Source organism: Helianthus annuus, chromosome 9 (genome assembly GCF_002127325.2).
Source record: "Helianthus annuus cultivar XRQ/B chromosome 9, HanXRQr2.0-SUNRISE, whole genome shotgun sequence".
In the NCBI taxonomy this organism is placed as follows: Eukaryota; Viridiplantae; Streptophyta; class Magnoliopsida; order Asterales; family Asteraceae; genus Helianthus; species Helianthus annuus.
The window spans coordinates 144,147,467-144,164,892 of NC_035441.2; the positions used below are offsets into that span (position 1 = coordinate 144,147,467).

Sequence of the window (17,426 nt, forward strand, 5' to 3'; positions counted from 1 at the left end):
ACACACAAACGGGTTAGTAACTAATACAGCAGTTACGACAATTCACGAGATTAAACCCTCACAATGATTTACAAGTGCAATACTTAATAATTCAACGGATTCACGACGAATAACAGAGCATAGTCCGAATTCGAACAGCACTCAAATATTCAAGTCGAAATCACGACGAATAATCAAAGTACAAGCTCAATTTGAGCAGCACTCGGACAACCGTTGGATAGTTATAATCGATCGGACGTTGAATCGTAATAGCGATCGAGTTATTACCCTGATTGTGGCAGCACTTCGTGATTGTGTGTGTTTAATTGTACTGTTTCAGTTATAACTCTACGTACAGACTGAGAATTTCCATCGTTTCAAACACAGAATTCAAGTGCCAATGTCTGCTATTTATACTGATTTTTGGACACGCTTACGGACCGTAAGCCATTTCCCTTACGGTCCGTAAGGGAAGCAGTCTAAATATAGGGTGGCTAGGTTCGGGACTAGGCTTGCTGAATTGACACTTTTCTCAAACGAATTTTAGACAGCAAGTATTATAGATAATTGTCAACTAGGGTTTACCCCCCCCCCCCCCCCCTGAGTTTTAGGGGCCCTGATCCTGATTCCGATTGTTCTGAAAATTTTTAGGGTTAATGCAGAATTACTTGGGTGTCTTAATTAGGGTTTCCTTAATAGATAATTATCATCCTAATTATTGATTTTAGTGAGAGTTGTTACATCCTCCTCACCTTAAGAAAAATCTCGTCCTCGAGATTTACTGGAATAAATGAGGATATTTTCGCTTCATTTCTGATTCCAGCTCCCAAGTGTATTTTGTTCCTCTCTTTGAATTCCATTTGACCTTGACCAGCACTAGTCGTTTGTGCTTGAGAAATTTAACTTTTCTATCTTCGATCTGTAGTGGTTTTTCTACGAATTTCAGCTTTTCGTTTACCTCTACATCTTGAAAAGGTACTACCAGGGATTCGTCTGATAAACATTTCTTGAGATTGGATACATGAAATACATCATGTACTCCAGCTAGTTCTTCTGGTAGTTGTAGACGATAAGCAACTGGTCCTATTTGTTGGATTACTAGGAATGGTCCTACGTATCTTGGACTCAGTTTTCCTTTCTTACCAAATCGTACTACTCCTTTCCAAGGAGAGACTTTCAAAAGTACTTTGTCTCCTACTTGAAACTCTAGTGGCTTGCGGCGATTGTCTGCGTAGCTTTTCTGGCGATCTCGAGCCGTTTTTAGTCTTTCCTTGATCTGTGTTATCTTGTCAGTGGTTTCTTGCACAATCTCAGGACCTGATAATTGACTTTCTCCTATTTCTGCCCAACAAACTGGAGTTCTGCACTTGCGTCCATACAGTGCTTCGAATGGAGCAGTTTCAATGCTGGAATGATAACTATTGTTATAGGAGAATTCAATTAAAGGTAAGTGGCTATCCCAATTACCACCAAAATCTATCACACATGCTCGGAGCATGTCTTCCAAGGTTTGTATCGTCCTTTCACTTTGTCCGTCTGTTTGTGGATGATATGCAGTACTCAAATTTAGTCGGGTTCCCATTGCTTTCTGGAAACTAGTCCAGAAATGGGAAGTAAAACGACTATCCCTGTCTGATACAATGGAGAGTGGAACTCCATGTAAAGATACTACTTCATCTACGTACAACTTGGCCAATCTTTCCATGCTAAAGGTTTCTTTCATGGGTAAGAAATGGGCTGATTTGGTTAATCGATCCACAACTACCCAAATCGCATCATTACCTTTTCTGGTTCTGGGTAACTTAGTAACAAAATCCATTGTTATGAGTTCCCATTTCCATACAGGCATTTCCAATTGTTGTAGTAGTCCTGAAGGTTTCTGATGTTCGGCTTTAACTTGTGAATAGGTTAGACACTTAGATACGTATTCAGCTATATCCTTTTTCATTCCTATCCACCAGAAATTCTTCCTTAAATCTTGGTACATCTTATTATTTCCTGGATGTACAGTAGACCTAGATTTATGAGCTTCTTCTAAAATCTTATTTCTTAATTCTCCCTGCTTAGGTACCAAAATTCGTTTCTTGTGGAATTTCCAAATTCCATCATTTCCTTGTTCCAATTCTTTTATGTAACCTTTCATTCCTTCAGCAACGTCCTTGATTGCTGTTTCCTGAATTTCCTTCAATTGCTCCATTAAATCTACTTGTAGATTTAATCTAAGAGCACGGAATCGCTTTTGCTTCTCATGATATTTACGACTTAAGGCATCTGCGACTACGTTCGCCTTTCCTTCGTGATATTGAATATCACAGTCGTAATCACTCAGGATTTCCATCCATCTTCTTTGTCTCATATTTAACTCTATTTGCCCAAATATGTATCTTAAACTTTTATGGTCTGTATAAACAGTAAACTTACTTCCATACAGATAATGTCTCCAAATCTTAAGAGCAAAAATTATGGCTCCTAATTCTAAATCATGAGTCGTATAATTCTCTTCATTCTTTTTCAATTGCCTAGAGGCATACGCAATTACCTTTTTGCGTTGCATTAACACACCTCCAAATCCTAACTTTGAGGCATCACAATATACTTCGAAATCTTCTGTTCCTTCGGGTAAGGCTAAAATTGGAGCATTTGTCAATCTGTGCTTTAAAATCTTAAAAGCTTCTTCTTGTCTAGGTCCCCATTCAAACTTAACGGCTTTACAGGTCAACTTAGTCAAGGGGACAGCTATCTTAGAGAAATCCTTAATAAATCTTCTGTAGTATCCAGCTAAGCCTAGAAAACTTCTAACTTCCATAGCTGTTTGTGGGACTTTCCTTTTAGTGATTGCTTCTATTTTAGCACGATCTACATGAATTCCTTCGTGATTTACCACATGACCTAAGAATTGCACTTCTTGCAGCCAAAATTCACACTTCGAGAATTTGGCATAGAGCTTTTCTTTTCTTAACAAAGTTAAGAGTACATGTAGGTGCTCGCAATGTTCCTTCTGGCTTTTGGAGTAAATAAGTATATCGTCGATGAAAACGATCACAAATTTATCCAAGTATGGTTTACAGATCCTATTCATCATGTCCATGAATGCTGCGGGTGCATTCGTTAATCCAAAGGGCATGACTGTAAACTCATAATGACCATACCTAGTTCTGAAAGCAGTTTTAGGTATGTCCACCTCTTGTACCTTCAGTTGGTGATATCCAGATCTTAAGTCTATTTTGGAAAAATATCTAGCTCCTTGAAGCTGATCAAAAAGATCATCAATCATAGGTAATGGGTATCGATTCTTAATTGTAACCTTATTTAATTCTCTATAATCGATACACATTCTCATCGATCCATCTTTCTTTTTTACAAACAACACTGGTGCTCCCCAAGGGGATGAACTAGGTTGTATAAATCCTTTGCTTAGTAATTCATCTAATTGCTTTTTCAATTCTAGCATTTCGGTGGGTGCTAATCGATAAGGTGCTTTAGCTATTGGTGTAGTACCCGGAATTAAATGAATTCTAAACTCTACCTCTCTATCGGGTGGTAACCCAGGTAACTCTTCTGGAAAAACATCTGGGTACTCTGAGACTACAAGGATGTCCTGAAGTTCCTTACTTTTAGTGTTAATGATTATAGAAATCATATACACCATTTCTTGTTTTCTCGAATAACTAGCCAATTTCATCACTGAGATGAATTTTAGTGGCTTTCGAGGTCTATCTCCTGTAATCAAAATCACCTCTCCTGTGGGGGTACGAATTTCTACGGAATTCTTATCACATAGGATTCGAGCATGGTTGGCTACTAACCAATCCATTCCTAATACCACATCGAATCCGGCTAATTTCATAGGTAACAGATTTACAGAAAACTTATGGCCTAATAATTCTATTTTTCCTTCTTGCAAAACCTTATCTATGTTAACAGAATTCCCTTCTGCGGTTTCGACTGTAAAGATCTGCCTAAGGGTGGTTAATGGTAAATTAAGAGCTTGGCAGAATGAAGTATTAATAAAACTTTGGTTTGCACCAGAGTCAAATAATACTTTTGCAAACACGTCGTGAACTAGGAACGTACCGGCTATCACATCTGGGATGAGTTCAGCTTCTTGAGTGGTTAACTTAAATGCTCGAGCATTCTTCTTGGTTGTTCCGTCGGCCGTTTTAGCTTTATTGTCTGCTGGTTTGGCTAACTTAGGACATTCAGATTGGAAATGTCCCGTTTCTTTGCAGTTATAACAGATTCTTGTTTTCCTTCTGCAGTCTTCTTCACGATGTCCTCTTGCCTTGCAAAAGTTGCAGATTATATTGCATTGTCCATTGTGTTTCTTCTTGCAATTTCTGCAGAAAGGAGGTGATGAGGATTGCCCTGTTCCTCTTTTCTTAGTATTACCCACACGAAATCCTTGGGTAATCTTCTGAGCCAATTCCTTCTTTCGATCTTCTTCTCTTGTGCGTACAAGTTCATCGGTTAAGGTATTAGCTAACTCCACAGCATCATCAATAGTGCTTGGTCTCGCAGCTTTAACGATGTTACGGATTTCTCCGATTAATCCCCAAATATAACGGGAAATGAGTACCGGTTCTGGTGAAGCCAGGGTAGGTACCACTCTCGCATATTCGAAGAATGTCGAAGTATATCCCCGATAATTTACGCCTATCATACGATGACTCAGGAACTTGTTTGCCATTTGTTCCTTTTCGTATTCGGGACAGAATTTTCTTTCTACAAGACTCTTAAATTCTTCCCAGTTCATCGCATAGGCTATCCTTCTTCCTTTCGCTTGTAATACAGTGTTCCACCATTCCAGCGCCCCTTCTTTGAACAAATTTGAAGCATACATGACCTGATCTTCTTCGGCACACTTACTTATTGCAATTACTGCTTCGGTTTTCTCTAACCAACGCAGTGTTGCAGTTGCCCCTTCATTACCTGCAAATTCTGCTGGTTTACAGGCAAGAAATTCTTTGTAAGTGCAACCAGGCATTGCAGCTTTCATTTTCTTAGGAGGTGGAGCCTGTCGTGGATTATTATTGTCATGATTGCTGCCTCCATTTACACTATGACTAAAATTGTCTTCCTGGGTACGTTTACTACGAATGATTTGTTGCGGTTCAACAGGTTTCTGAGCAGTAGCCATGATTGCAGGAATAGCATTAGCTATCCCTTGAGTGATGATATTTTCAATATCTTGTCTAGTCATGTATTGGTTTTGCTGATTTTGCTCAGATTGATTCTCTTCATTAACTGGTTCATTACTAGCGTTTTCCATCTGATAATTAGTATAAGTGTAATTTATTAGTGTCAAATAATTGCTAGTTAGATATAATAAGGCAATTACACATAAACACATAAAACCTTACAACACATATCTATAACCAAAATTGTCGATTTTCTTGACTTCTACTTTGTTTGATAGATTATATAGGCGTCAATACACACTATCTTTCTTACAATGTTTTATTTCCCATTTTACAGAGTTAGATTTCACTATTACTATTATTATACAGACAGACTTTCCAACCCCACTATTCTTTGATCAACTGGCAGTTCAGTAGTGACGCTCCCTCTCGTCGTACTTCCAGGAGATTTGTTCCCCTATTTCCCGGATCCTATTCCCTGTACCTATCAGTTCTTCACCAAACTGATGAAGTTCGGCCAGGTTTTCATAACTCATTGGCGGGTTGGGGATAGGTTCTGGATCAAATTGAGGAAGTAAAGTATAGGGACTATTGATCATATTTTGGAATTGCCAGTCATTTGTCCGCCACTCTTCCATTTGGCCTAAAGGTCGTGTGTGGATTAGTGGGTCTGGAATAGTTGGTTCTAAGTTTATTCGAAATTGGGTTGTGGCAGGGTAAGAGTAGAGATTATTGGTGATAGGTTCTATGACATCACAATTTGCCAGTAGACGGTCTATTTCGTCTTGAAATGTGATTTCTTCCGGTTGTTTCGAACTCTCTCCGATCTCTATTCCCTTTTGCTTAATGTCTTGTCTTATTTCTATCTCTACTGGTTTAGAAATCTCTCCGGTCTCAATTCCTTTTCCTTTGTCTATGGGGTTTTCTATTTTGGGAAGTCTCCTAGTGGCTGGCTTCCTCCTGCGCACTTTCCTCCATCCTACATATCTTCTTCTCTTTTTAGGTTTTTCTTTTTCCAGCGGTGGATCTTGGAATTCCAGGGGTTCCTCTACGACAGCAATATAACCAGTAAAGTCGTGGGAGACTTCAATTGGTACTGGGTAGAGGTTGAGATTCTGAAATGCTTTCGATATCTCATTCATGCTGGATAGCATATATGCAAAATGCACAAAAATGTTAAGTTAAAACTTTGGAACAAAGTTTAACAAATAAACATTGAAGTTTTATTGCATACCAATTTATACAAAGGATAATCAGGAAAGAGAACACACTAGGATTTGATTTATTTTTTTACGGAGTAATAATTTTCTACTAGATCAGGCCTATTGATAATTTAGAGGTTTGCATTTTCTGCTACGGTAGCTAGCATATAAAGATTTGCCCATTTTTCATCTAATTCGTCCTCCCAAGGTGGACTAGTAACAGATTCCTGGATTTCCGGATTAAACCTTACTTTCTTGGCTTGGGGTTTCTTTATTTTCTCCTGACCCTTCCTAAGAATTGAATTTCTTTTCTCTGGGGTAAGAGGATTTTCATAATTGGCTTTACGGACAAAAATTCCTTCTTCCATATTTGCTGGGTTTTTGGAGGAAGAGGTTCCTTTTTCTATGGGTGCAGTATCTAATTTGTGGTAGATAGCAGATAATCTTTGTTTACCCATACTGTAGCTAACAAATAACCAGTTAATAAAACACATAATCACAGAATGGCAATTAATAAAATTAAGTATTCTGTTAAATACTTTACTTTAAATTAGTAATAGGCTTAAATCAGTGGCTCGATCAGTGGCTCTGATACCACCTTTTTCCTGTCACGGCCCTCAGCCCCGGTTTTACCCGGTTTGACCCGGTTCAAGAGCCACGAGACAGGAATCCCGTGGTATCTAATTTAGGCGACAACGGAAGTCTTTTTAATACAGGATCTTTTAATATTAAAAATGCCCGTTTAATATATTACATCAAGTTTAGGGATAAAATCCCATAATTTACAGTAAGATGATTTCACAGGGAAATCTTTATTTTTCTCAAAACATGTTTCTTTATTTATTCACATTGAGCCACTTCTCTGAGCTTGTAGTGCTTCACGGCACTTTTCTTGGATCACAACAGATCACCTGAAACATGTTTGAAAAAGGTTTTGTCAGCGGGGAAATACTGAGTGAATCATTCATTTTACTAAAAACAATCCATTTGTTATAATTCACAGTATTAAGAGTGATTACAATGTTTCTGATATCAATCCAACTACCCACAGTATTTGTCACTCGACCATCCATTGGCTAGCCCATTTGTCCAATGGTGTCTGTGACTATGGTCAGATCACCCCTTGGCCACCCGTTTGTCCAAGTGTGACGGGAAACAAGTAATGTATACAAAACCCCACATACCGGCTGTAACTTGGTGATTACAAAGACTTAATCCCTGTAATTATAACTTTGAAAATAACTTGGAGTTTTGTAAAACAGTTGATAAAAAGAGAATGACTCACATTGCAGATTTAACGAGCAAAGTATAAGCCTACTGATTTGCCTTGATTAACCTAATTTAACAATAATGCACACACAAACGGGTTAGTAACTAATACAGCAGTTACGACAATTCACGAGATTAAACCCTCACAATGATTTACAAGTGCAATACTTAATAATTCAACGGATTCACGACGAATAACAGAGCATAGTCCGAATTCGAACAGCACTCAAATATTCAAGTCGAAATCACGACGAATAATCAAAGTACAAGCTCAATTTGAGCAGCACTCGGACAACCGTTGGATAGTTATAATCGATCGGACGTTGAATCGTAATAGCGATCGAGTTATTACCCTGATTGTGGCAGCACTTTGTGATTATGTGTGTTTAATTGTACTGTTTCAGTTATAACTCTACGTACAGACTGAGAATTTCCATCGTTTCAAACACAGAATTCAAGTGCCAATGTCTGCTATTTATACTGATTTTTGGACACGCTTACGGACCGTAAGCCATTTCCCTTACGGTCCGTAAGGGAAGCAGTCTAAATATAGGGTGGCTAGGTTCGGGACTAGGCTTGCTGAATTGACACTTTTCTCAAACGAATTTTAGACAGCAAGTATTATAGATAATTGTCAACTAGGGTTCACCCCCCCCCCCCGAGTTTTAGGGGCCCTGATCCTGATTCCGATTGTTCTGAAAATTTTTAGGGTTAATGCAGAATTACTTGGGTGTCTTAATTAGGGTTTCCTTAATAGATAATTATCATCCTAATTATTGATTTTAGTGAGAGTTGTTACACATCACAAGACATATAGGGGACCTATACGAGACTTATAAAATACACTATACGATACGATATGATACCATACAATACAATACGATACAATAGTATAGGATATGAGACAACACCCGTATACGCCTATAGGCTTATACAAGACCTATAGGGGACCAATACGAGACCTATACTACACTATATGATACGATACTACATCCATAGGCCCATATCATGCCTATACGAGACTTATACTACACTATACGATACAATACGAGACTATAGGATAAGATATAACACTCGTATAGGCATGTAGGTGTAGTATAGGTCTCATATAGGACTATAGGTGTGGTTTAGGTCTTGTATAGGCCTATAGGCATATACAAGACATATAGGAGACCTATACGAGACTTATAGTACACGATACGATACTATACGTTGCCATACAACATGATACAAAACTATAGGATACGAGACCTATACTATACTATATGATACGATACTACATCCATAGGCCATATGATGCCTATACGAGACTTATACTACACCATATGATACGATACGAGACTATAGGATAAGATACAACACTCTTATAGGCCTGTAGGTGTAGTATAGGTCCCATATAAGACTATAGGTGTGGTTTAGGTCCCATATAGGCCTATAGACATATACAAGACCTATAAGGGACCTATACGAGACTTATACTATACACTATACGGTAAGATACGATACTGTAGGATACAATACGATACTATAAGATACGATACAACACCCGTATAGCCCTATAGGTGTAGTATAGGTCTGATATAGCACTATAGGTGTAGTTTAGGTTACGTATAGACCTATACTCATATACAAGACCTATACGAGACCTATACGAGACCTATATTACACTATATGATACGATACTACATCCACTGGCCCATACGAGGTCTATACGAGACTTATACTACACTATATTATACGATACAATACAATACAATATAATACGATACGATACAAGACGATAGTATAGGATATGATACAACACCCGTATAGGCCAATACAGGACCTCAACCACACTTATAATCCTATACGGGACCTTACCTACACCTATAGGCGTACACAGGTGTTGTATCATATCATATAGTTTTGTATTATATCGTATTGTATCGTATCGTATCATATCGTATCGTATCGTGTATAGTATAAGTCTCGTACAGGTCCCCTATAGGTCTTGTATATGCCTATAGGCCTATACAGAACCTAAACCACACCTATAGTCCTATACGAGAACTCCACTACACCTACATGCCTTTACAAGTGTTGTTTCTTATCATATAGTTTCGTATCGTATAGTATAGTATAAGTCTCGTATAGGTCTCGTATAGGCATTGTATGGGCCTATGGATGTAGTATCATATCATATAGTGTAGTATAGGTCTCGTATAGGTCTCATATAGGTCTTGTATAGGAGTATAGGCCTATACGTGACCTAAACTACACCTATAGTTCTATATCAGACCTATACTACACCTATAGGGCTATACGGATGTTGTAACGTATCTTATAGTATCGTATAATATAATGTATAGTATAAGTCTCGTATAGGTCCCCTATAGGTCTTGTATATGCCTATAGGCCTATTCGGGAACTATACTACACCTACAGGCCTATACGGGTGTTGTATCGTATCCTATAGTATCTTATTGTATCGTATCATGTAGTGTAGTATAAGTCTCGTATAGGTTTTGTATAGTCCTATACGGGACATAAATCACACATGTAGTCCTATACGGGACCTATACTACACCTATAGGCTTATACGGGTGTTGTATCGTATCTTACAGTGTCGTATTGTATAGTATCTTATAGTGTCGTATTGTATCGTATCATATCGTATCATATCGTATCATATAGTGTATAATAAAAGTCTCGTATAGGCCTATACAGGTGTTGTATCATATCCTATACTTGTTATTTTTATTTATTTAAAACAGAAAACTTATTTTTTTATAAAAGTTTGCTAAAACGATTAATATTGTATAAAATATTTGTAAAAAAAAATCTTATATACGCCCCATATTGGCCTATACGTGGCATATATGGGGCATGAGTCTTATACGAGACCTATACAAGGGGTCCTATACGCCACATATAGGCCTATACGCAGCGTATATGAGCAGCCAAACCAGAAGTGACATGAGTCAGGCACTGAGTTTGATGTAACCCTATACGCCTCGTATACGAGGCATATACGAGGCAGAGGGTGTGCAAATAGGCAGATATGATGTGTGGATAGTTTGAGCCTGATAGTATGTATCTATACCTAATAAATAAAGAATGGTTTGCATAATGTCAAAAATTTGTAAGTAAGATGAAAATTCTTTTTTCTCATTTTGTTATTTCACCCATTTTGGTCCCTGTGGTTTGGGCAGTTTTGTCAGTATAGTCTAAAGGTTTCATTTATATATGTGGATCCAAAAAGTTTTTGGCATTGCCATTTTAGTCCAGCTAACTTAACTTCATCCAATGAACTCTGTTACGCAGAGGCAATTTTGTCGTCTCATATTTTTTAAATGTCACTTTGTTTTTATGATTGTCAAAATCATTTCTTTGTTATTAAATAACAATATTATATTATTAAATAACACAACAGTTGTCATCCCAAACCAAATATTTTATAAAGAGTAAACTGCCATTTTGGTCCCTGTGGTTTGGGCAGTTTTGCCATTTTAGTCCAAATCTCAAACTTTTTAAATCTGCGTCCCTGTGGTTTCACTTTTATTGCCATTTTAGTCCAAAATTCAAAAACTCTCTTTTTTTACTGTTGCAACCTGCCTATTTTGTCTTTTTGTGCAGGGGTATTTTTGTCCAACTGCTTTTCATTTTACATATTCTTAAGAGATATATTTCATCTTCTTCATATTCTCCCCACACCCACACCCACACCCAAACCCAAACCCAAACCCAAACCCAAACCCTAATCCATAATTTGTCCCCTGCAACCGTCTGATCGAAATTTCGATCCCTTGAACTCACTTCACAAACATGTAGAATAAGTCAAAACCTTCAATTATTAGCACCCAAAATTTCTTTTATTAGTAACGTCAACACTACCGAAATTAACGAGACATATACATAGTTAACGGAAATGAGCCTGGATGCGAAGTAGGTGAACACATACACATCCGTTTCGGAGCCTGCAACGGCTTTTTCACCGCCGGATTGTTACCGTTTGGTACGACGGAGATCGAACAACTCGGAGAGAATCTAACGGATGACGGTGACAGAGATGATCCGTACAGGTTAACGCGTATAGGAGACACAGATCGGTTTTGGAAAAACGAAGACGTCATCGTTGAGAACATGGACGTTGAAGAGGCTCATGAGTTAGAAGAAGACGAGTTGTAGAATCTTCCAGAAGGTGAGTGAGATCGGAAAACTGAGCCGGTGGCTCTTCTGGTAGGATTCCCCATTGTTTTACAGTGAGAAAATTGGACCTTGTGACTGAAGAAGGAGAAGAAGATGAGAGAGAATTTTAAATTGGGTTTGGGGTGCTAAATTGGCAAACCTGACTTCACTCAAGCCATGTATTTAAAGAAGAATTAGATCAGTTGCAGCAGGGGAGAAGATGATGATTAGGGATTAGGATTTGTGTTAAATGAGGGTATTAAAGGAATTAAATATATTTTATTTACTTTATTAATTATTAATATGTTAAATGAAAATCAGTTGGACAAAAATGTCCCTGCACAAAAAGACAAAATAGACAGGTTGGAACAGTCAAAAAAAGAGGTTTTTGAATTTTGGACTAAAATGGCAATAAAAGTGAAACCACAGGGACCCAGATTTAAAAAGGTTGAAATTTGGACTAAAATGACAAAACTGCCCAAACCACAGGAATCAAAATGACAGTTTACTCTTTTATAAAAAACAAAACCACACCAAATTCACTCTCCATCTTCATATCTGTGTGAAATAATCAATGCGTGTTTGAGTACACATGTGCTGCTAAGAAGCACCGACAGAAAAAACAACTTTACTCGTACCTTTTTATTAGTTGTCTCTCTTCCCTGAATACCCGCCGGAGTTCTTGACGGTGAGTGCTTTATCGAAATAGCGTGAGAGGTCCCGTTTCCTTCTCCTCGAAAGATCCGGTTGTACCTTTCCTTCTATCTGGATTCGGCATCTCTCCCATTCACCTCCGGAACGGGTGTCTCGTTGTTATCGGTCCGCTACATCCTCCACCCTCAGTTTCCCGCAGTGGTTTCCTTGATTTCTTCGGGGCTTAGTGGGTCTGATATTGATCGCGGCTATCTGAGTATAGTTAAGCTAGATCGATTCGAATCCCATTAACACCTTTAGGGTCAGGGAGCTTCTGATTCGTTTGTTTTGTTTCTTTGAGGGGTTTGGGGGTTAGCGTAAGGTTACTGGTCTTTTCTTAAAGCTTTTTTCGGATTCAAAGGAATGGCGAATAGTCGTTGTCAAAGATTCGATACGCGATACGAAGACAGACGAGATGAGCAATGGAGGGTAGCGAAATATAAAGGTAAAAGATTGATTGATGAAAGGAAGATAAACAGGCGTCCACCAGTGAAGGAAACTACCTTTTACGTTGGCAACCTACCGGATGACTGCTCGAGTTACCTGCTGTGGGATGTTTTCAGTGGTTTCGGAGTGATGTCTGACGCTTACGTTCCTAGGAAAAAGGACAAAAGAGGTAACGCTTTCGGTTTCTTAAGATTCAAAGAGGTAAATGAGCCCATCCTCATGGCAGCTAACTTGAGTACGGCTAGAATCGATCATAAAAAATTATTTGTCACACCTGCTAAGTTTGTTATGGAAGCTGAAAATCATATCATCAAACACCCTCCGCCTAAACAGGTACAATTCCATAATCACAGACGGGTCACAGATAATAGGAACGCATGCAAAGCTAATAACGTTCAGGTGGATGTTAATCAGCGCAGAACTTATGCTGAAGTTATCACAGGTATAAAACATGCCAAAGCACCAGACATAACGGCAAACTTAACAGTGGTAGAAAGCGAAACTTCGAAAAGATGGAGGAATAACTCGCTGGTCGCAGAATTAAGAAATGCATATGATTTAAAATGTGTTCAGCAGTTATTAAAGGAAGATGGCCTACAAGGTTTTATTCCTAGATACATGGGGGGGTTGAGACTGCTATTAACCTTTGTTAATAAAACAGAGGCTGTGGAATTTCTGGAACAAAAAAAAGAGACGTGGGAGAAATGGTTCAATGCTCTCTATATCTGGGACGGACGCCATGTACCTTTTCAACGGCTGGCGAAAGTTTCCATCAGAGGAGTCCCTATTCAATTCTGGGGTCCAGATATTTTCAATCAAATTGGGGGTCTAGTTGGTTCAGTGGTATTGCCTTCTAAGGCCGATGACGAAGATATTGATCTCTCGGTAAGTACGGTAGGCATAATCACCAATAATGTGGCTCGGATTAACAGCAAGCTTACAATTGACTGGAATGGAAACCCGCATGATATTTTGATAACGGAAGATATCACTGCCGGTTTTCCGTTTGCTCCGGTAATGGCCGGCGGTTTCAAAGGAAGTGATAAATCACCGGAATTCGGACAGTCGGAGTCAAGTTCTGCACCCATTGAAGATGAAAAGTCCACATCGAAAGACGGCAACCTTGGGAACAACATGAATTCTTCTTTAAAGAAAGGAGCGGCCATAATTAATTCTCCAAACAAATCCCAACAAAGTAATATTAACATTAATTACAATGTGGGGACCAGCTCTCCTGTTAATACAGATGGATCTACCCTGGGCCCATACGATACCCCCCTCCTCCACCTCGTGATAAACCCATGGATCTATGGGCTAAAGAATCGGCTATTGGGCTTAATATGTTATTTGATGAAACAGTTTTGGCAACACCTCCTATTAGGCCCAATGGGGAGACCCCCACCGTGCTGCCCAGCTTATCCCCTGACTCTTTTAATCTTAGGGAACTGCTGAATCAAGTTAAAGACAAAACATCAGCAATTGATCTCAACAACCCCCCCAATTCAAAGTGACGATCTACCTCAGCAATCTTCGCCAAATACCAATCGCTTGGGCATTCACAGGAAGTCGAAGTACAGGTTCCCTTCAATGAAGATGAAAGACACCTTATGGGCGACCAGAAACAGTGAATGTTCGAAACATAGGAGCAGATCGGTGGAGTCCAGATCCGCTGATATGAATTCACAAACAGCTGAGCCTTGTCTGCGGGGCGATATTAGTGAGATTGATAAAGAAGCTGACCTAACAAAAGAAGTTGGGGAATGTTTGGGGTTCACGGTAAACGAGGATGAAATCAGGAAGCAAATTATGGTTGAAAAGGTGTCAAAGGTTCCTAAATGAATTACCTAACTGCAAACATCAGAGGGGCGGGAGATTCCTTGAAAGCGGAGCATATCAAGGAACTTAAGAAGCAAAATAACATCAACTTCATCGCTGTACAGGAAACTCAGTTCATGGACTCAGCCAAACTTCAGGTAAAAATTTTTTGGGGTAGCTCTATATTTGAATCAGATTATGTGAATGCTTCGGGTAGGTCCGGGGGTCTGCTGAATATATGGGATCCTAATATTTTTGTTCGTAAGTCGTCGGTTTCAAATAGATTTTTTCTGGCCACATTAGGCGAACTTACGAATGGGGGTGAGAAAATAAATGTAGTGAATATCTATGCACCACATGATAACAATCTCAAAAAAGAACTGTGGTTGGAAATATCCGAGCTAATTGATTCGTACTCCGGCTCCTGGATTCTATTAGGCGACTTTAACTGTGTGCGTGAACCATACGAAAGGAAAAACTCGAAGTTCAACCCTCAAGCTGCTGATTCTTTTAATCAATTTATCCGTGATGCTGCCCTATCTGAATACACTATGCTAGGTTGCTCGTACACTCATAGATCTGATGACGGGAAGCGTTTCAGCAAAATTGATAGGGTATTGGTATGTAATTCATTCTTGTCCAATTGGCCAACCGCAACACTCACCGGTTTACCAAGATACAGATCGGATCACCGACCCCTATTGCTAAAATGCTCCGAGGTGACGTTTGGACCTCCCCCCTTTCGATTTTTTAACTCCTGGTTGAATGAAGACAGCTTGCATAATATTGTAGCAGATTCATACAAAAGCATTATGCATATGTACCCTCCGGATAAGCTAGTTAGCCAACGTTTGAAAGCTGTCAAAATGGCTATCAAACCATGGTGCAGGAAACTAAAAGCTCGCGACAATAAAATCATTTGTGAATTGGGCAATAAAATCAAAGCACTTGATCTTAAGGCAGAATCAGCGAGTCTCTCTTTAGAAGAAGCTGAGAACAGGGAATTATGGGCAAAAACATTGAACGAGTTAGAAGAAAATAAACTTGAAGATCTTAAACAAAGGGCAAAGGTCAAATGGTTAATGGAAGGTGATGAAAACTCTTCCTTCTTTCATGGTGTAATCAAAGGCCATCAAAAGCACAACAGAATAAATGGGCTGAACTTCAATGGTATATGGATATCGGAACCTGAATCTCTCAAAGAGGAAATTAAATCTCACTTCGAACAGCTTTTCAAGGAGGATAATCACAATAGACCGGTGTTTAACAACGATGGTTTCAAGGTACTCACCTCGTAACAATCGGCCATGTTGGTAAAAAGATTCGCCAAAGAGGAGATCAAGGAAGCAGTTTGGGATTGCGGGGGAGAAAAAACTCCTGGCCCGGATGGCTTCACGTTCAGTTTTATAAAACGGTTCTGGAATATCCTAGAAGCTGACTTTGTTAATCTTGTGGATCATTTCTATGTACACGGTAAGTTGAATCAGGGTTGTAACTCAAGTTTTATTACTTTGATACCCAAATCCAAAAACCCCCAATTTATATCAGAATTTCGACCCATTAACCTTATTGGGTGCATCTCGAAACTTATCTCAAAACTGCTGGCCAAAAGATTGAAGAAGGTGATAGGGGATTTGATTAGCGACACCCAAAGTGCTTATATCGAAGGGCGTAGTATTTTGGAGGGGCCCCTAATTATAAATGAATTAATCTCCTGGTGCAAAAAATCGAAACACAAGATGATGTTGTTCAAAATGGACTTCGAAAAGGCTTTTGACTCTATCAGTTGGTGCTTCTTGGATAAAATTTTATCACAGATGGGTTTTCCAGCTCTTTGGCGAAAATGGATTTCGGGTATTTTATCATCAGCGAGATCCTCTGTTCTAATCAATGGATCGCCTTCTCTTGAGTTCAAGATGGAACGTGGAGTCCGTCAAGGGGATCCTCTATCTCCTCTACTCTTTATCCTTGCTATGGAGGCATTACATGTGGCCACGGTCACCGCAAACGCCCAAGGTATCTTCAAGGGATGCAAATTACCAAACAATGGTCCTACCATTTCTCACTTACTTTACGCAGACAATGTTCTGTTTGTTGGGGAATGGTCGGACTCAAACATCCACAATCTCTCCAGGCTATTGAGATGTTTCAATTTAGCTTCTGGTCTAAAGGTAAATTTTAACAAAAGTCAACTTCTTGGTGTGGGATTGCCTACCGACTTGGTCGAACAAAAAGCCTCCATCCTTCAATGCAAAACGGGTATGCTTCCTTTTACCTACTTGGGTCTCCCGGTTGGTTTGAATATGGGGTTGATAAAAAATTGGAAACCGATCGTTGATAGATTTGAAGAGAAACTCACACTATGGAAAGCTCGAACCTTATCTTTTGGTGGTAGAGTGACTCTAATAGAAGCGGTATTAGGGAACCTACCTACCTATTACTTTTCACTCTTTCCGGCTCCGAGTCACGTGTTGAAGCATCTTGAAAGAATCCGTCGTAAGTTTCTTTGGGGTGGATGTATGGAAAAAAACAAGGTTAGCTGGGTCCCATGGTTCAAAGTTGTTGCACCAAAAAATAAAGGGGGGCTGGGGATCGGTAGTTTGGAATCGGTGAATAAATCATTGATGATCAAATGGGCGGTGCGGTTTAAAAACGAGCCTTCTTCGCTGTGGGCAACAGTTATTTCAGCAATTCACGGTGGTGCAAGATGTCACTC

General features: G+C 39.2%; 1 protein-coding gene across 1 annotated transcript; it reads left to right on the forward strand.

Moving 5' to 3' along the window:
- The first annotated feature begins 14,730 nt into the window (after positions 1–14,730).
- Positions 14,731–16,008, forward strand: LOC110876195. The gene has a single exon (XM_022124372.1). The coding sequence runs from the start codon at positions 14,731–14,733 to the stop codon at positions 16,006–16,008; it is 1,278 nt and encodes a 425-aa protein (XP_021980064.1).
- The last annotated feature ends 1,418 nt before the right edge of the window (positions 16,009–17,426 follow it).

What these genes read in the sequence shown, in the direction of transcription:
- LOC110876195 (XM_022124372.1), top strand. Translation starts at nt 14,731, where the DNA reads ATGAATTACCTAACTGCAAACATCAGAGGGGCGGGAGATTCCTTGAAA.